Below are 21,448 nucleotides of genomic sequence, written 5' to 3' on the forward strand. Positions count from 1 at the left end.
CGATGTCAATACATCAATAGTGTATCTGCAGTGCATCAACATAAGCAGTTGTGAATAGATTGGGTGACACGACCGCCATTAGCCCAGTTTGTGCCGAGTCCATGGCTCGATTTTTGCAGCTGCGCAGTCATTTCTGTGGGCGTTTGTCAAAGTCCGCTGTCAGCCACACCGTGGCTGTTACAGACCAGAGGTCGCAAACGGGTTTTGTTTCCTTACCCGTACCCGTACCCGGCCGCACCAGGGTCGCAAATGGGTACCCGTACCCGGCCGGCTACAAGTAGCCGTATCCTACCCGTATCCTACCCGAAATGAGTGACAAACGGTTACTCACCAGTGACTCACGGCCTACCCATACCCGTACCCGGCCGCACCAGGGTCGCAAACGGGTACCCGTACCCAGCCGGGTACGGGTAGCCGGGTATCGGGTAGGGTACGGGTATCGGTTACCCGGTTGCGACCTCTGTTACAGACCCAGAGACGTCATCATTCATTTGTGGCAGTGTCAGAAGGGGCCGGTACAATAAGTAGGTTGACAACCTCTCTGTGCTACTTGTTTTTTTTTGTCAAGATCTCTTGTTTGAAATCATCATCATCCATGGTCAATCCACTGCTGGAGGAAGTCCTCAAGCCGTCACCTCTTGTGATTCTGTGATGTGATGATCCACCTAGCGACCGCACAAATGCTGACTTTGTCACTCCATCTCTTTGGCGGACGTACGCTGGGACGTGTTAGATTCCTTGGCTGCTCCTTTTTCTTGGCCATCGGCTTTCGTCGTCTCCTTGATCGACTTGTCCTGACGAAGCCCCCTTTATCGTGACAGTGTGAATAGTGCATTCAACTGCGCGTGTTCTCAAATCCGTGCCATCTTCTTTCTGCCTCTCATTGTATGTGTGTGTATGTTGAACTTCTCTTGCACCGCACGTGGCCAACCGTGCTAATCGGAGATGGGGGGGATATTGTATAACCCAAGTATGAATCTCGACATATTTCTTGATGCACTTTTCAGTTTTTTGTTTCATTCTCGTTGTTAATGTCCATGTTACTGATCCGGATGAGTTAAACCTCTTCCCTTTTTAGCTACGCTGGTATGTTATATATTTTTTTTCAAGTTCAGCTTTACAAAAGCACTCCATCCTGCTCTCGTCCGACACTTTGTTTTACCAGTTTGATATTAGCCTCCCTTCTAGAGGTACCACAACGCCGCAGAAAGTGATTTCTTTGTGATCCACTAACCCAGCCTTCCAGTTGCTGGTTTGCAGGCGTTTTCCTATATAAGCGAAGGGATTAGCGCAAACATCCCAAACAGGGCCCTCCTTGTCGAGTCTTCACTCGGAGAAGCTTTCCTGCATTAACATCGGGATGTTGTTGTGTTTCTAGAGGGTGTTTGTATGGTGGTTAAAACGTGTGTTATTGTGTGTGTGTTGGCCTCCCCTAGGTCGACTCGGCCTCAATTGAGTACCTTGTGCGGCGTGTAAAAACATCGCCACTGGGAAGACAAAGGCGGCCGGGCGTGGTGCTGGCCGCCAAACCCCCCTTGTGTGCCATGCCGGCCTTCATAGGCGCTCGCTAACAACACTTGTCTGTTAAGGCTACATGGGAGATTTTTGTTTTGTGTGCGACAGCAGAGGTGCAGCAGCAGCAGCAGCAGGGCGGCGGCAGCGCTGCGTTGTGCGTGTCGCGCCTGCACTCGGATGTGCGGGACCTGCTGCCTGGCCTCAAGGTGTGGTCCGACTGGATGCTGGGTCACCCCGAGGAGTGGAACCCCCCGCCCACCTCGCTGGACATCCCCGCAGAGTGAGTCTGTCGATGCGTGAGTATGCAACTCCAGAGAGTTGCACCTAGCCTGCCACGAGAAACCGCTACGTGGATCTAACCCGCAAATAAAGATATGAATCATAGTGTGGCTACAAACACCTACGTTATTAGTTAACCGAGGCGATGTCAGAACTGGTCGGTGGTGAATGGTGGTTGCGGGTGTGTGTGTGTCAGCATATTTGTCTGTTGGTATCTCTGATTGTATGTGTGTATTTGTGTGTGTGTGTATATATGTGTGGAGCGGTAGTGTAGCGGTTAGCGCGCTGCGGTACGAACCTGGCGACCCGAGTTTGATTCCCGCTCACGGTCAACACCAGTAACGATTATCTGAACTGGTCCTGGGCCTCCCCTAGGTCGACTCAGCCTCAAATGAGTACTTGGTGCAGTGTATAGAATTATCGCCACTGGGAAGACAAAGGCGGCCGGGCGTGGTGCTGGCCACCCACCCCTTCATGTACCATGCCAGCCTTCATAGGTGCTCGCTAACAGCATTTTCCCCAAAAGTCTGTTAAGACTCTAAGATTTGCATTTCGCCCAAAAGGGTCTGCCAATACATTACATGCATGATCATTAAAATGATTCATATATATGTAATGAAATGCAGTAGACCATGTTACTGTATGTAATTCAGTACGTCTAAATTATCTGGGAAAGTATATTTAAAGGATGTTAAATGTACGGTCATCATTATCATCCATGGGCAGATTGCCCGTAGATGACCGCCGAACATTTAGTCATTTATTTTTACTTTCCTCTGTCTTACATAAATATGCTCAAGTAACGTGCATCTCTCTGGCACCAATCTCTCATCTCGTCAAGCCATTCTCTGTTAGGTTTTCCTCTCTTTCCAGTTGCATTTTTCCGAACTCCACACTTTACATTTTCCTGTTGTTGTTCATCCTACACGTGTGTCCAAATAGTTGCGACTTTCCTTCTCATCACTGCCTGCATCATCAGGTCAGCTTCTACGTGCAGCCTTTTTCTTACTTCTATGTTGGTCAGTCTTTGGGTCCAGCTTGTACACTACTTGGCATTAACGCCGGGGGTTTGGGGGATGGAGGAGGGCTGGGTGATTCGGGGTGGAGGGGGTAGCGTTGTTGTGCGATGGGGGTGGTCGATGTATCCTAGACCCGATCAAGGGAGAGAACTATTGTACTACTCCTACATGTGTACAATGCACTTAATGTGTAAGGGGTGGTGTGGGAGAATGGTGATGGGGGATTGGGGTTTGCTGGTGGGAGGGGACTGATTTAACGAACTAACCGACAAACAATAATTATACTTTCATAAAAAAACACGTTTGTGCAAATCGCATCTGATAACACTGTACATTCATACCTACTATAATCACACAGGAGGGTCCTTTATGCTCGTGACGTCACTCCACGTCGACCAGCCCCCCTCGTTAATATTCATGAGCAGGTGACGTCCTTCAAATGGAAACCCCCCCCACCCCTAATTAATAATCATGAGCAGGTGACGTCACTGTACTCCCCTCCCCCCTCACTAATATTCATGTGCAAGTGACGTCACTCCACATTGAACAGCCCCCCTCATTAATAATAATTAGCTGCTGTGACGTCACTCCACATGGGGGGCCATTGTGCCTCCTCCCCCCTCCTTGGCGTCAACTTACAACCCTCACTACAAAGGCAGAACCATCACGTCACGCGATCTCCGTAACGCTGTTGAGACATCGAAGTAAAAAGGACGTCGCGATGAACAAGGGATTATAACCTTAAAATGAAATAGGTCTGTGTCACCGCGCCCTTACAAATTGCACACGCATTGATGCAATGAATACCACGTCACAGTCTGCTTTTCACTTGCAAGTTTCAGATTTACTGCTAGTTTCATATAAGGATCAAATCCCATATACATCCACTACCAAGCAAATGAAACCCCTAATCCCAAGCACAATAAAAAACGAATTAACAAATTCAGAAATGGCACCGAAGCAAAAAGCACAGAATAACCAAAAAAGTGATCACAACAAAGGAAGGAGTCCATGATGAGGCCTACTACTACAAATCCCCAGACCACCTTGCCAACTTCCCAACCAAGCCAGGAAACCTTCACACGGGGGGCTGTGGTGGAGTGCACGCAAGTTACGATTCATGTATATAAATCGGTGAAATGTCCAAAAAAGTAATTACCTATTTTTCAGCGTATGCCTGGATAATAAAAAGACTTTTAGTAAAGATTTTCATAATATGATGGAGTCGATTTGTTGGATGTGGAGTGGGAGGGTATTTCAGAATGCAATAATAAAAATAATAAATTTTGAAGCGCCCTTAAGCAATCGTTTTCAGGGCGCATGAGTAAGCTCGTCCACGAATGGTTGTAAGTTTTATTTTTGGGGTGGAGAGCAGACCTAGGACACAACACGATACATTTAGGAAGTACTTTTTAGTTTACAGAGTAGAATGCACATACTGCGCTCACCGATATTTATTTTTAAATGTGTATATATACACGCACACATACATAATGTTTTTAAATCCTTTATATTAAGTTCGCTTGCTTGCTTAGGACCGTGATCCAATCGAGCTGACATTTTCCACACAGACTCGTTGTGCGTGACAATTAATGTTCGTGAATTTTTTTTTCCAAAATGTTACACTTTTTAGGACAAAATATTATATTTAATTATCAATTGCTTAATGGTGCAATGCAATCATCTGACCCATAGGTGGCAGCCATCTCAAGCCAGAGGACGAGAGGACTCTAGCCGCCACGCATATAAAGGATTTATAGTGAAAAACTTTGTTTTTACGGGTTATACTTTTTATTGCATAGGCTCTAATTGTTGTAGCAGCTAGCCGGACTCTTCAGCCCTCTGCCTCAGGGCTCCTCCCGATTCGTCTGGGAGGCCGGGGTTTTACTGCACGCTACTTATTTTTCTCTCTTCGTCGATTTTCTCCACGTGTTTCTGCGCCAGCGTTGTGTTTTTATTTACTTATTTAACGTGGCCGTGAACACCCCTGCGTCTTTACGTGTTTGTTAAGTCTCTAAGGAGTATACCTCAATGTCCCCCGTCTGTTAACTCCATAGCCGACGTGCTTATCAATGTACAGTACCGTACATAGCCAAGCGTGCTTCATCGGAGGTGCGGTAATGGAGAATGGAGTCCCTCGTCTGTCGCACGCGCCGCGGTGTACCTTACTGCTCAGTGTGATGAACGTCCGGGTAGTTCTCTCATGGGAGGCATGCGCGTTGTGCACTATGGGCGCACGGGCTCGGCATCCTCTGTTCCGATTTGTACTCCGCGTTGACGCCACGTTGCCCCGGAGGCCCCGGAGCTCCATGGATCACGGGGGCTGCTGAACGGAGGTGTTTTCTCATCATGCACGGCGACTCGGTTGGGGGGAGGCTGGGTGGGGGGACCATGCTTTGAGTCTCCGGTCCGGCGGACGCACTGCAATTTCATGCCGTTTCAACTTTGATGCAAGATCTCGTTTGCAGCGCGGTCATGGTCGCGTGATAGGGGGCCGCACGCCGTTACTGAGAGGCCCGGCGGTTCATATTCAACGCCATCCGTCGCATTAAAATGACACAACATAGTTGATAACGCACGCAATGATAAATGGCTTGTTGTCTGTGCCAGACCTTTCGCCGGTGGCTAATCCACGCGCGTTCGCTACGGCGTGGGTTTGTTTTTAGAAATAGCCTCAGCTCCACGGAGGTGACCGGTAATTGCGTGTGGCGTTGCATTCTGGGAAGCACGTGGCACCACCGAAAACGTTCACGCGATGGCGCTTGTTTGACACCCAGAATGCACTGCGCTGACGTTTAGTCTTCACTTTTCTTGAGTCATTGTTTTAACTCACAGCGCTTTCCAACTTAGATCGAAAGTCTTCATGCATCACCTTGGTTGTCAGTGCACTGCCGGCTGAGGAGCCCACAGAGCCCCCCCCCTCTCCTCCCGATGACGTCATTACGCGTCACTTCATGTCGTCGTGCGACGTGAAATGTAACGTCATGAAGCAGTTTTCAATTTGAGCCGCCTCTGGACATCCCGATTCCTGTAGGTGCGCAAGGCCATTCCCTCATAATTAAATGCTTCCAAGGACAAACTGATATTGAAAACCGTCACGCATGTGCGTGATTTTTTTCCTCCATTTTTTTCTCCCTAATGCAGATGTAAACATTCTCTGTTGTTATTTTGAAGGTTTTTATATATTTAATAACAGTGCTCTGCTTGTAGCTCAGCGTCTACTTCCGTCTCTCTTCCTGGCCTTCATGGCTTTGCCATTGCCTGAGTGAGACATTAACGTCATATCTTCAGTTTACAAGGCAATGGGTTTTTTTTTATCGCAAAAAGAACAATGAAATGTTTTGTCTTCTTTTGCATGCGACTACCAGCACAGTCATTGATATTTCATGTGCAGGATCTGTGCTCTGACAGTAGTGGAAATCCCTTTGTAGCTGTGACACTCGGTGTATATTTTCAAGTCTTGTTTTGACGACGTGGTCGGACTCAGAGGAAAATATTGTTGTGCCCCCATTCTTCGCTATTTCGAGCTCGGTTTAAAAAAAGACAAAAGTTTAACAAGAGTTCAAACTAAACAAAACAAAATCTCAAAATGGAAATGATAGCGACTACTTTCCCCCCACCCCCCTTCCCCCCCCTTGAGAATGCAAAAGACATGTCTTGGCCTGCAACCATCATACATGAGCTGGAGTAATGAACTGAAATTGCAAGCGATTGTTTTTCAGCTGGAATTTCTGGGGGGAAAAGTGCGCCGAACACATGTAGGTGCACGAGGGTTCAATTGACAAATTAAAGGACTGATTTAGTTTTGCAAAAATAAAAGGGAACGTAATTTTTCCTGCGAAATTACAAAAGACGACTTAAGTGATTATACGTTCGTGCGCATGGTCGCAAACGGCTATATATAAAACGGCCTTTTGTCATCGCCGAAGAATGAAAACAGAAAGTTTATTAGATGCCTAGTTCTGGGCACAGCAGATTTTCCGAAATGTCAAGAGCCTTTGGGCATTTGGGCTCGTAGTTTACCGTGAATTATTCTGGTGTTTCCGGGTATGTTAACAGACAACCTTCAGTGCCAACAGGTGTTTCAGGTCGCGCTGCAGGTGCCGGTAATTGCGAGCCTGCCCGCAACGCTGAGCTGCAGCTGGAAGTGCTGGCAGTGCAGTGCTCGTGACAGCCTCCTCCCGCAACCGTGACTGTGGCAGGCTGGCACTGCAGAAAAGATGAAGGGTCTTCCTAATGCCTCCGAGCTAGTCTGAGACGGACCAAGGCTGGTTGACGACAAGTGGTGTTTGCCGAGTCATTTGGAGCCAGTCAACGGGCAAATGCATCGTTTCATCCCGTTATCACAGGAAGCAGGATAACAACATGATGGTGGTGGACCCAGTCCCCCCTCACTAAACCAGAGGGAAACCCAGATGGGTTTTTCAAAAAGCAGGTCGTCTGAGAGACATCACCAGGTCACTGGGCTGGCAAATCTTTTGGCAATGATCAGAGATGGATATGAATGGCAGTATAAACTTCCTGGAATCTCCACTTGGTACACTGCCCTGCATGGCCTCCTGATTGGACCACCAGCAATCTATCCAATACACTACCTTTCTTTACCTATCTTACATAAATTGAAAAATACCTTCTGAAATGTTAGCGCTATTTTTAAGCACTGAATGCAATATGGCAGCAAAGTGCTCGATTCAGCTCCACTGCTGGGGGGTTGAGCTCACAAGGAGCGACTTGAATACATGGTGTTTGACGTGGCTGGGAGCCGCACATGACATGGAAGCATAGGATCTCTCCCGTCTTGAGAGAGCCAACCGTGTGCTAATTGGAGGTCGCAGATGCGTCTGTCGAAGACGTGTGTCTTCTCCACAGCATGTTGCGACAGGAGTTATTGTGGTTCCTGCCAAACGCGGCCTGTCACGTGACGGCCGGTGGCGGGAATCGCCGTCTTGCCTCTATTCGAAGCCACAGTGGCCATGGCAATGTAGTCGTGGCGACACACGAGTCTGCAGCTTGTGGTCATGCCCGGCGTTAATGCTGGCGTGGGGTGGAGCAGCGTGGGCAAGTGTAGACTTCCTTGGCGCAAGTGCTCGCGATCTCCACATCTCCGATTATGGTACAGAGGGCACTTGCGATTGCTACATTTACAGCTCGGTTTCTGGGCTGTGAGCTCAGGAAAAGTATTATTTCTCGTCCATTAGACAGGCCTTATTCCCTGCGTTTTAGGAGAGGGGCTTTAGCCTATTTTGTCTTGCAGAAGCTAGGTTGCAGGAAGTTGGACCCCAATTATAGCGTTGTCCTTTTATCTGAGATGGTCCAAAGACTGGGAAAAATCAGATGAGCTGTTTGTGCTTCAGGGCTGCCAAAAGAAAGAGTCGGCCTTTAAGCAGATGTGACATCCTGGGTACAGGAATGCGAACGCGTCGAGGATCCTTTCAGAGTTAGGGGCCAGACGCGCGCAAGTCCAAAATCACATTCAACTTGACGCATCGGCCATCTCCTGGGCGAGTATAGGTCAGGGGGCACCTCGGTCCGAAATAAGGAAATATGGAAAACTGGAGTGGGGAGTTCTTCAAACGCACGATACGTTACAGGCTTGAACACGGTTTCCAGAGGTGGCCGCCAGCATGCTCCGTTCTCCTCCCACCCTCCAATCCCTCAAAATAGAAAGTTAAAGGTTTACCGTTGAGTGTGTTGAGTGCTAATATTGGTCAGAATGGACCAGTAATCCTGGGAAGTGCAGGTGTTGGCGTGACCATCCGAATTTGGCTCCAGTAGTTTTTGTCATAAGGAAATGGCGGCAGATGGGTCACATCGTGCAAAGGCAGGGAATCCACCCCTACCCCCCCTAATAAAAGATTCATAATTAGTGTCATGAGCCAAAGTGTGTCGGCAGCCGCCGATGTAAACGAGTGCTTAACACAAGTGCTTAAGCTCTGTTTGTTTACACGCATCGTTGTCTGTATGTGTTTTTTTTCTGTCTCAGCTCTCAATCCCAGTGGTTTGTGAACTCTGGCAGGACATGGCTCGGCCCTCTGGCAAAGCAAAATCCCCATGGCGTTTGCTCCAAATGTTGCTCCCACCAGGACAACTCTGGCTTCCGTAAAGATTCAAACTCCCCCCCCCCCCCCCAGCGCCCTTTGATTCAATGAATTGTCAGTCACGATTCAGGCTTGCAATTAGTTTCAGTCGATTCACTTGGTCACATTTTTGCGTTTTCGTTTGTGTTTCGTCGCGGTTTTTTGTCTTCTCATTTGTGCAGTTGAGCCGAGATGTTACGTTGAATTCTCTTTTCATTGCACGTTTTGAGAGAGTTAGATAAACCGCGTGTATCACATGTGTTACAAGCTATACGTCATCCACAAATTAATTATGTGCCTATTCTTGAAGCTGTTCCCGAAACCTTAACATCCCAACACTGGGGTCTGTATTTTTTTTTTATTTTACCAAGAACAAAATATATAGCTATTCCAGCTAAACTTGAGAAAGTGTTCCCCCGGAAATACCAACACAATTTAAAGGCCGTTGGGTGCAGGCAAACACACGGTATCGATAAGGGCAGGGGTCCAGTCTGTGCTTTGGTAACCTCTCGCGCTCACCTCCAAGAGCAATTCCCGCGGGGATGGAGCGGGTATGGCCCCCGGGGGGGGAGATCAATCCCTGGGTTTTACTTCAATGCTGCCGTCCACGACGCGCGCGGTGCACACAGTGCCGTTCGTTTGGCATGCGTCCCGCCAAGTGTTTAAGGCAACACGCAGCGATGAGTTTATCCCACAGGGAGATTATACTAATTATTGTAATTTTGAAAAAAAGCAAAGGGCTGGAAGTTTAACACGTAGGCTTTCGCGACCAATATTAATCCTAATCAACGTTTTTGGGTTTAGATCGCGAATTGCCCGATGATGCTGGATGCAATTACCAGCGAAACGTCGTACTCAAATTGTAAATGTTGTGGTTTCACGCTTCAACACACCGGTGGGCTAAAGCCGTGTCGGGTGGTGGAGGGCTGGAAATTGTGGGGTTTTTTTGGTATTCGCAAGGTCAGCTTTCCCCACCCAGTGTTGTTTGACAGTACCTCACCGCACCATGCGGGTTGTTTGACCGAACTTCACAATGCTGCCGGTAGGTGCGAGTTGGTGAAAGTGGGTGCCAGGAACTAATGTTCGCCTTGGTCGGAAATCAAACTCAGGAAACTGGGTTGATGGTGCAGTGCGCGAACCACTTGGCCACAACTCCACCCTCTGCTTCTATACGCTGGAATATTTTATTTATTTACGAGCCTGTCTTTGTTGATTTTATAGACTTGCACACATCAAAACTGTTCCAAACAACAAAGCCTTACGCTACAAATGTATTTTGAGACAATAATAACAACATCAGTGCCTTGATGGAGCAGCTGCAAATTAAAATCTCTAGCGATGATTTTTTTTATTGTAATAAAATCAAAGTATAGTGGCTGTAGGTGGCTCAAGGGGCTATTACTCCGAGCACTGAGGCAGCTCCGATGAGATCCTGAGTTTGAATCCAGGCAACTAGCAAGTTCCTAACCGTAGTAAGTCGATGGTCTCTGCCCGGTCATCAATGTGTTCACAACAACAACAAAAAAACACCCCCTGTAATTTTAAGTTTGCTTCGTCACTTAATTCGGCTCAATCCAGCTCTCACTTTTATCGCAGGGCAAGTGAGAATGTGCAGGCGGTCCCCATTGTATAGATAATAGGCAATTGCAGGGATCACAGAGGCGGTTGTGTGAGGTTACCTTCCAGAGGCTGTCTGTGAGTGAGAGTTCCGAATGGATATGTCTACGTCGAGATGCCCACAGCACCACAATTGTGGTATAAAAAGGCCAAAGTCGGGTTTAGCAGTCTCAGTAGGAGCACATTACAAAACAGGCAACAGTGGGTGCTTATTAATTGATGGCCACAATAAGGCAAAGCCGTTGGCAATTTTCAGGAGCAGCAGCAGGAGCCAAGTCCCAAGTTGGCTCTTAACCACTGCTTTGATTATTTTTCCTCGGGTTATTTGGGTCGTTCTGCTGACAAAGAACAGGGATCAAACTGGGCACGATTTAACTTGGATGTGAGCGTCCTGTCATGGCAACCTCTTTCTCACCGTAGGCATTGAAAGTGAAATGGCGCAATTGAAGTGAACGTGAACGAACAATAATGGTTGACGTTTCTCCTCGAAGGAGGGCAATTACCGATTGATTTGTGTTATTATCAATGACTACAGGTTAATCGCAATACATCTTACAATAAATAATTTAAAGTGTGTGTTTATACGCAGTGTATACACACACACACACAGGCCTGTTATTTAAATGTGTACGAAGACTGCCTAAAAGCTTGTGAGCAACAAATTACAGACCTTTCCATCAACATAATGTTTGACGGAATTCTCCATGCTTCTATTTACATTTGTATATTCTCTCGCAACGATTCGGTTCTGAATATGTATGTTATGTGCAGCAAACAATGCCAAATTTAGTTTTAGGTTTACGAGCAATTTTTCTTATCATTAAACCAAACGGCATTTACTCCTATTATTAGTTTTTTTTGGTGAAGTCACGTAGGTAAAAAATTTAAATGAATAAAAGTAAAATAAAATAAAAATCACGACGTTTCGGAGGCAACACAAGCCTCCGAAACGTCGTGAATTTTATTTATTATTTAATTTTTATTTTACTTTTATTAATTTAAATGTTTTACCTACGTAACTTTATCGAAAACAACCTAAGAATATGAATCCTTGCAGTCACGAAAGCTTCAAATCTAGAAGGCATTTACTCCTGGTTGAATACCCTGCCCAGATCATATTTGTGTCTTTGAACAGAAGGCTATGGCCCGTTTATTCTTCCATTTTATTTATTGTTCGTTTTATAAATCTTCTCTCGCCACCTCCGTCGCACCACCCACCCGTGCCTAAACGCTTTTCATGGCTGGACAAAAGCTCGGGGGAGCAGCGCTGCGGACAAAGACGCGCGTCGGGCATCAGGGGTTAGCGGTGGCGAGCGAGCGAGGGGCATAGGGGAGCTAGAGGGCAGCAGTGTTCCGCGCACTGCCGCTCGCTCGCCCGCCCGCTCGCTAGCAGCAGCAGCGAGGAACTGTTCGTTATTTTCCTTTTGCTCTTCAAACCTGCAAACATTTTTTTTTTCCCGATTTCTATTTTTACACGTACAAAAATGTAATCCTTTAAATTACATTTGCATGCCTCGCTAGTCGTCCGCAAGCTACGCTATTTAGCGTACGGACAGCTGTTAGCAAATTGAGCGTGTGTGTGTGCGTGTGTTTGCGCAGTATTTTGTATATATTTTTTTCATCCTCGTGACCTATATGTGTACTGTGAGCCATGCCGAGCGGAAACGTGACACGGTGTCAACTCGCTGCAGTAAATAAAAGGGCTGCGGCGATAAGCATCCTGATTAACGGCCATGAAATGCGGCGATGGTGGAGGAGGAGGAGAGGGAGAGGAGAGGGGGTGGTGGTGCTTGCGCTCCCTTCCTGCCCACGGCGCTGCCGCTGACAGCAGCTCTGGGTGCTGGCGCCGGGCCAGGTGGCGTTCCGCCAGCGCCTTCACCCCCAGATGCACTCGCACTCCTCCTCCCCGCTGCTCGGCGGGCACTCGCATCTCTCACCCCCCCTCCCCCGAGCCTCTACTCATCTTCACTTGACTCTCACGCCGCTAACTCCCCCCTCCTTTCAGCTGCGCCCGCGCCCAATGGCATCAGCCGCATTTGCACCCCGTCTCCTACAGCTGCGTTTAATGCCCACTTCTTTTTTTTTAATGCTGGCAGTATGGGACGGAGGGAGGAGGGAGGAGAGGGGGCATTAGTCGGATGATGAGCGAGTGGCCTTAAAAAACCCACGCAGATCAATATCCCGGGCCCTGAACGATGATGGCGATGATGACGCCCGCGTCGACGATTGGCGGTGCGCCAGCTACTGGGCGTGGCACAGCGCCAGCGCTCGTTGACGGTCGCATAATACGGTGGCGGGGGGGTGGCGGTGGATGGAAAAATGACACTGCGATGCTGCGAAGCCGCTTCAAAAGGCTTGCGCCGCAAACCTGGCGGCAACGTGTCCGGGCACTGGCGTGCGCGTGCGTGCGTGTGCGAGCGCGTGTCGTGCGCGCGCTGCTGGTGACGTGCGTCTTGGCGAGTGGCCAGGGCAGCACGCGTCGCGCAGCTCGGCGTCGCTGTGATGGGCCTGGGACAGCTGTTACTTTGATTTCACACTGCCTTGAGAAGGCCGCGTCACCGCCGCTGCATGTAAAGTGGCCACGCTGCCCCATAATGGCTATGTTTGTGAACGTTCAGAGTGACATTTTTGGCTTTTTAAATGTGTGCGCGCGCTCAAGTGCACGTGCGTTTTTGTGGCTGCGTGTACATAATTGCTGTATGGGATACACGGGAAGTTGGGGTTTGACACCCTCTCTGCCCTATGATCCCAGTGACTCGGGTTCAATTGCTGCACGTGGTATACCGTGGAACTGACATTTGTTATTTGAAGTTGACATCATCAAGGCAGACAGCTCAAAATACCCAGCCGACTGGCTTCTGTGTTATCATTGGTGTAGCGGAGCATTTTGGAGATCACACGTCTTCTGAGGAAGATCTTGGAAAATTCCTCACACGAGGCTTGGCGAAAAATACTTATTTTACACAAATTGCAGACCTGGTTACCATACTTTATTTCACCCACTTAGTACTCGTAGGTTTTTATAGATTATTATCAATATATTTGTATTTTTTTTGGCATTTATTCTGTAACACAGTGGCCTATAATTACAAATAGATGCTGCCACAGTCTTGAGTATCCACCTGGCAACTCGTGGCACACTTTGGTAATTCCCATAGCAATGATGAATACACAGTGGCAGGTATTTCACAGATGACACCATTCGGATTTGTCCTTTGGTGTGAGATCTTCGTCTGCTGGGCTGCCCAGTGGACAAATCGACCCTCAATAACTGTAGCAGCTTAGATTAAATGGGCTGAATGCAGAGGTCGCAATCGGGTACCCGATACCCATACCCTACCCGATACCCGGCTACCCGTACCCAGACGGGTACGGGTACCCGTTTGCGACCCTGGTGCGGACGGGTACGGGTAGGCCGTGAGTCACTGGTGAGTAACCGTTTATCACTCATTTCCCAACGTCTTGTCTCTTCTCACAATTCAAGTTCCTAGAATCAACCCACCCGCGCCTGCAACATGGCTTCATCCTAGAGGTCGCAATCGGGTACCCGATACCTGTTACCCTACCCGATACCCGGCTACCCGTACCCGGCCGGGTATCGGGTAGGGTACTGGTACCCGTACCCTACCCGGCCGTTTGCGACCCTGGTGCGGCCGGGTACGGGTAAGGAATCAAAACCCGTTTGCAACCTCTGGCTGAATGGCCATGAATCTGGGCCGAGCGAACAAGCAAGCCTTAAGGGGTACATGACGTGACGGGTAGACATTTATTCAAGACGGGTAGATCAAGTGTAAGAGGCATGCAAGGCATTCCTTTTTAACTTTTGCGCACCTGTTTTGACTTTCTATTAGGCAGCTCTTTCTGGCAAGTTCTGTCCGTGAAACGTTGGTATCTTCACAGCCTCCTGGACAAAGAAAGGGTAATACATGCGTGTGATAATTACATGGACCCTTTGCGAATAATTTCAAGCTAGTTTATAAATTGCGGGTAATCCGCAGACTGCTTAATAATGGCATCGGAGGCAAAAGGTCTCCGTGGATAATAGAGGTTACTCCATTTGGGGATAAATTAAAAATGCTTCTGTGTTGTTGGTTCGTCCCTCTTGTCACAACCTTAAAGGGTGGCCTGCAACCCAGTTCCTGTCTTCCTGCAGATGGGTTTTGAAGCTGCTAATTCTGGAAACGCACCTCTGGTCGTCCCATAGCTTTAGGACATCAAGTTGAATCTCACCAAGAGCGTGGCTCATCAGGATGGACGTGTTGTGATATTCAGGGCCGAGACGCAGTTGTGTAGTGCACAAGCGTCTCGACAACAAGTCAACTTGGCTTTCCTCTGCCACATCCACAATACCTGATCCCTCATCAAAAGACCCGTGCAAAGCTGTTTGACCTTTTGAAACTCACAAGTCCTCGGGCGGATGGGATGTCAGGATGCGCAAGTCTGGTCATGATTATAATAAGGTTTTAATTAGAGTAGCATATTTTACACGGACCGCCGCTCATTGATATGGGTGCCGCAGATTGCGAAGAGGGGGCTATTCTGACCCAGGATAAAAGTGGGTCGTGTGTGCGCGCACCGCAGACTTAATCGTGCCCCGTATGAGGGAGACATGAGTTTACCACAGTAGGGGTTCTGTACCACAGGCGTGGGTCATACGCATACCCTAAAAGGGGTCAAGTACCACAGAAGGGACTGTGTGCTATGAAAGACTTACATCCGTGAGCACTGTTGGTGGTGTTGGTGGGGGGGCCTGAGCGTGAGGGCGGGCGTGGGGGATTTGCGGAACTGCGCAGAGATTCCCAGCTGCAGTTTATTGCGGCAACGGAAATAATTATATTTCCTTAAAGTCTCAACGCGCAGGTAGTTTTATTTCCAAATGAACAAAAATCGCCTCTGTGACAATAGCATTTGGTTATTTCTTTAACCAGAAATAATTGATAGCTTATTATTGATTCATACAGTGCACACATTTTGACGGGTAAAATTTGTGCCACGGCTGTTTTTGTGAAGTAAAGTTGAAGAAAAATGGGGTGGGGGGGGGAGTGGGGGGGGATGATTTCGGCTCGACCTCAGAAGACTCACGGCGGGCGAGTGTGGAGTGGCCCGAGTGTAATGTGCAGTGAGTGGCCCCCAGCGAGGCCCCCGCCACTGCTGGGCACAGCTGCTCGCGCACGCACACACGTGCACACAAAACAAAGATTAAGATCCCCCGTGTAGCCTTGACAGACTGTTGGGGCAAGTTCTGTTAAGCGAGCACCTATGAAGGCCGGAACGGCACACGAGGGGGTGGAGTGGCCATCACAACACCCGACCACCTTTGTCTCCCTAGTGGCGATGTTCACACACTGCCCAAGGTACTTATTGGAGGCTGAGTCGACCTAGAGGAGGCCCAGTACCGGTTCAGATAATCGTCACTGGTGTTGACCGTTGAGTGGGAATCGAACCCGGGTCGCCAGGTACGTAGCGCAGCGCGCTAACCGCTGCACTACCGCTCCCCACACGCACGCACACACACACGCGCACACGCGCACGCTCACACACAGACCTCTCGCTAAGACACAGCCCGATGTCACTGTCGGGGCCTCTCACCAATCGCAAGCGTCATTGCGATCGCGTGTTTTTCCGTGGGCCTGTCGTGAAGCTGGTGCGCACCCTGTTAAGATCGGCTGCACGAAGTCTCCAAGGGGTCTGGTCGTCGTACGGGACCCATGCCAGTCGAGCACGGTTAGACGCACAGGTTTTGACGGCTACGATTTGTTTCCTTTCTCGTAACGATCTGATCGAGTGTGATCATTATTAACAATGGCAACGTTTAGCTTTGTGTATGATAATAATAATAGTTCAATTTGTAACGCGCGCAAATTTGCAGACGTAGTGGCCGCAACTCAGAGGCGCGGAGCCAAGCTCAGAGTCGCTCGAAAGCGTGGTTATAGAGGTGAGTTTTTAAGTCTCTCTTGAAAGAGGCGATTGAGGTGATGCTGCGAATGTGCAGAGGGATATCGTTCCAGACTGTTGGGGCTGCCACCGAGAAGCGGCGCATAGACATGACCATCCTGGATCTTGGTAACAAAAGGAGGTCGTGAGTTGCGCTGCGCAGGCATCTGCTGTGTGCTGAGCTGCAAGTTGTCAATAATGAAGAAAGGTACGGCGGGCAGGCGGATATGAAGGCATTGTGGCAGAGGCAGGCGGTCTTGTATGTGACCCTACTGGCGATGGGTAGCCAGTTGAGGGCACGGAGACAAGCTAGTGAGTCGAGACGGGGATGAGTGTGGGCAATGACGACGCGTGCTAGATTATTTTGTAGTCTTTGAAGTTTCTTTAGGTTGCCAGCGGAGGTCCGGACTAGGACGGAGTTGCAATAGTCAAGGCGAGACCCAACTATGCAACATGCCAATGTGTCGGCGTTCACGCAAATCGCCCCTCACAATTGCTGAGGAACCACAGAAGAGCTGGAAGACGGCCAGGCGGAGGGAGGAGAGCCCGGCGCTGCCAACAATTGCCCCAAACAATATCCGACGAGTCGATTTCATCGCGTCAATTGCCCGACCTTGCTTCGAATGTGCTTGCCCGGGCACCGCAACCGCGCAAACTTCTTTTTGTGCCTCGGAGCAGCGAATGTAATTTAATTAGCGCGGTGTGTTCCGCACACCGCGCTAATTTCGTTAACGTTACCCTCGTCCCTAATGGGCATTTGCTGCCGACGGGAGGGGGTGGTGGGGGGGCGGTTGTGTGGAGGGCTGTAGCCAGACACCGCCCGTCGCTAAACGCATCACGCAATTACCGACCCCGGCGGACGCAGGAAAAGGGTGCGGCACCTGAATGATTAACATCCTTAATATCACCGTTTAATATTCTTTTTTTTTTAGCAATGCTGTGTACAATTTATAATAGAGCGTAATCGATTGGAGCAATGCCTGGTGAGGCAGATCTCATGCTCGTTAATGCTTTTTTAATGGATTTTCATCAGAAATTCCGGTTATAATAAATAATGGTGACTTCCAAAGGACTGATGGATATGGCTCTCTCAAGGTTGCCTTTCCTGCCGAGACGTCAACAATATCTTTGTCAATCTATTCAACGTTTTTCCTTCTCAGTCCCCCCTCCCTCTTTCACCGAAATTAGACGAAGCCAAAACCACTGATGCAGCGGGAAAGGCGCCTCGCGTGTCTGCTATTTTACCACCACCACCACTGCCTCGGCGCGACGTCACAGAATGTGTATATATTTTTTGCGAGGGGCACGAGCGACACAAACAATCACGAGGTCCTCCTTAGAGAGCCGGAGCTCGCCGTGTGGCGTGGAGGAGCGTGGACCCCGAGTGTTTGGAAACAATTAGGCATCGGGACGCACGCTGGCTGCCTCGTGACGTGCGGTGGAGCTGATAGCAGTGGGGTAGTTCTGGCCGCACGCCAGGCAACACGTGGATTGCCGCCAGCGATCACATCAAACCCCCACCCACAACCACGACGCTCCCTCCTCCTCCCCTTACCTCTCTCCTACCCACCGCCACCCAACCCCTTTGCTGGCTGTTCTACTTGGCAACCGTCCCAGACCCCAGTGCCGTTAATTACGTAACGGTCAAGGGAGAGAGGGGGGGTAGAGTGTGTGAGGGCTTTTCTCTCTTCACATGCTGCCGTGCAACTGGCTGCATGTGTGCTGCGGTGTTGGCCGCCTGGGTGGGTGGCTGAGTGGCTGGGTGGGTTAAATGGTCTGGCTGGGCTCGGTGGATAGTCTGGCTGGCTGCCTGGGTGGCTGGGTGGGTGGCTTAACCTGTAGAATAGCCGCTCGTCGACCGGTCGCTAGTGGGCTGGCTGGTGTTGGCGTCAATGTCGCTCGACTCGGTGGTAGTCTGAATGAAGGAAGGTGGAGCGAGTCAGCTGATTGGTTGCATTGGCCGAACTGCCTGATGGACTGGCTGCCTGCGGGCACACGAGTGATGCGTTATCATGATGGCTCGGTGGCTTGATGGACTAGCAGAATGGATGATGGTGGTTTGACTGGCTGGATGGTGGCTGGGTGTCTGAGTGTCTCTGGGTGGTTAAATGCCACGGTGGCTTCCTCGTTGGTGGCTCAGCTGGTTGGCTGGCTGCCCAGTCGGTTTGACATGATTCCAGCTGGCTTGCATCCAGTGTGTGCTGCGTGTGATGGCTGTGGGCATATGGACTCCTCCGCTGGAAATCTCGGTCAGTTGAGCATGGAGCGAGGGGAGAGAAGCAGGGGAGAGGAGTGAGGGAGGGGAAATATAAATGGAGCCGGAGATCAGGAGAGAGAGAGCAGAGAGATGGAGGAGAGAGATGAAGAAATATGTAAGGCGGGGGGGGGGGATAGGTAAGGCAGAGGAAGGAGACGTAGAGGAGGGATGGATAATAGAGGGAGCAGAGACGGAGGGGAGAAGGCTCTGTTGCCATGCATCATCCACGTTTGTTACAAAGCCCGTGGTTCTTAACCATTGCGCATCCACGCGTGACACAATAAACAGCACCGTTGGCGTTCCCAACCACTGCGCGAGCGGCCCGCTAACCCCCGTTGGCACATTCTCTCGTCAACGCGTGCTCAGAATTCTGTAGATATTGTGTACAAAAAAACATCCATATATTACGAAAGGCGTCAAAAGCGAAACCACAAAAAAACAAAAAGGGGGGGGGGGGAGGTGGAGACGTCCGTGGTGTATTTTGAGCTGGGATTGAAAATGAGCAGCAGCCTGTGCGTCTTGGAGAGGGGGGGGTGCTTTTGTTTGCCGGGGCCTGCGCGGCTATCGGAGCGATTTTAGCCGTGTTGCCTGTGGCAGGGTTTAGGTGAAGCAACGAGTCTCCGAGGCACAGTGAAAACGCCGCACGCGCACTCGCACGCACGCTCGCACGTCTACTGCCCAGCACGGTTTCATTGTCTTTTTTCCATGTTTCTCTGTTTGACCAGAGGTGAGAACCCGTTCAGACGCATTGGGGACGCACGTGGGTGTCTGCGGTTTTCAGCTGGACTTCAGTCAAGTTGTTCATGAATTTCGCCCGTAAATAATGTTTCACCCCTTAACGTTTGTGCGATGATGCCCGCACATGATTTTTTTTTATGTTAGTTATGTCATATAGCCTTTAATGTTGACTTCAAATAAAAAACAATTTGAAGGGTCCCTATAGAAATTCCATGGCGGACAAGGCAATGAAGTCGGTTAGCCTGTGCTAATTGGCTCCCTGGTGAGTACCTATGATCCCTGGGAGATACCCCTTGGTACTGAGATTGATCCAAACCCCTCGGGCTCACTGGGCCTCGACAGCTCCACCAGAATCACCCGCCAATGCCAGCGGTGCATTTTGCACCCAAAGCCGCTTCATTGATGCATTTCTAAGCTTTTTTTTTTTTGGCGAAGCTATCTTTGTAGCTCGCGTTGATGCCGCTCCGTAGAGGTGCGCGTTCCACCACCATGCACCGCGCATGGCAAGAGGCTCTGCTCGCGCACAGTTCTATTGCATTTCAAAGCCGAGAGAGAAATATAAATCTGGCGCATCACCAAGACCTGCTCAGCCACCCTCAACTCTGCGTTTCCTTCTTTGCACAGTCTGCCTGTGTCTCTTTCAGTCCATTTCTGTCTGTGTAATTGTGGTATAGATGTTAAATGTTCTTGCTGTACTCTTACATAGCGTACACAGACACAAATAATTATCCTGCGGTGCTCACCACTGAGCCAGTTGTCACTGGGTGGACTGCACAGTGTTGCCCACCGCTTGGTAATTTCTGAGGAATTAGCGTAGGTGTGTCTAGACGTGCCGCCATCGTTGCTCCTGCCTCTCGGCTGCGCGCCGTTGGTCGTCTCCGGCGGGCGGCTCGTGGGTCCGTCAGGTGGTTGCACCCAGCGTGGCCCCATTCTGCTCCGGGTTTTCCAGCCCCCCAGGTACTCTGTGCCGGTGATTTAGTTGAATGTGATGACAGTGGACTCCTTCGAGCTCCCTGCCTCCACCCGCTGGCACCATTGGAGCCCGTTCAACTTGAACCCAGACGTGGCGCACAACGATCGTTATTATCATTGCACCTTACCTGCACATTCCAGTGATCAATTCATCACCTGCTCCTGTCACCTGCGCATGGTGAAGGCGAGGAGGTATTTGCTGCCTTCTGACACTGGCGCCAGGAGCTGCCGCTCATCACACCTCGTGAGTGAGTGCAGCATAGATTGGATGACGTAGGAGAAAGGAAGTCTCTGAAATGCGAATTTGATGGTAGTCCTTGTCACGTGTCTTATTCTAAAGCCTCTCAAGTTAACAGCACTTGCCCCAACAGCCTGTTAAGGCTACACGGCGGGGGGATCTTTGTCTTTGGGGAGCCGTCTTGAGTCGCTTGCTGTCACCAATTCGCACGGCGCTCTCTCGGCACCAAGGAGGGATGCAGCGCTCATCGGCAGTGCCGCGCGTCGCACGGCCACCGCGTGGAAGGGCCCTCGCTGTCAGCCGCTGCACCCTCCGGTGGGGGCACAAGGGGTGTTCTCTCCAAACTTCGCCGAACAATGTTCACTCCACAGATTCATAGCTGTCAACCCACACGGTCTACCCGTATTCTTGTACAGGGAAATCGAGTTTTCAGGTCCATACACCATACAGCCATTTCAATACGGGCAACACATTTTTTTCCTCTTTGTTTGTGTTTCTCCCTTGTGATCACTGGCGGAGCCAGTGGGGGGAGGAGGGGTGGCACGTGCCCCCCAATGGAGTTTATTAGTAATAAATCGGCATTTTGTAACCCCCACTGGCACTGTGTAGAAGGGACTCTATGAGATGATAGGACAATAGTCTGAGTCCATAATTGGCAATACGTAATGGCAAAGCAGTTATAAGTGACTCAGATTTGTGCGCAGTTGTGTATACAGTACACGACTTCCCTGAAGTCATACCTTCAGCGAGCGCGATGCCGATCACACAACGCGGTTCGAATTCGACCCTCAATCGATGGCTG

The 21,448-nt window shown here is 49.8% G+C and overlaps 1 protein-coding gene across 2 annotated transcripts in view; it reads left to right on the forward strand.

The window, feature by feature from the left end:
- SMG6 (SMG6 nonsense mediated mRNA decay factor) overlaps positions 1–21,448 on the forward strand; it is a 190,545-nt gene that overhangs the window by 66,021 nt on the left and 103,076 nt on the right. The window contains exon 13 of one of the 2 annotated variants that reach the window (XM_078611957.1): positions 1,624–1,795. In XM_078611957.1, the coding sequence (XP_078468083.1) occupies positions 1,624–1,795 (172 nt within the window). The remainder of the gene's footprint in view (positions 1–1,623; positions 1,796–21,448) is intronic. The other variant, XM_078611958.1, reaches the window with a different exon arrangement.

Source organism: Lampetra planeri, chromosome 37 (assembly GCF_965212315.1).
Source record: "Lampetra planeri chromosome 37, kcLamPlan1.2.h2, whole genome shotgun sequence".
Taxonomy (NCBI): Eukaryota; Metazoa; Chordata; class Hyperoartia; order Petromyzontiformes; family Petromyzontidae; genus Lampetra; species Lampetra planeri.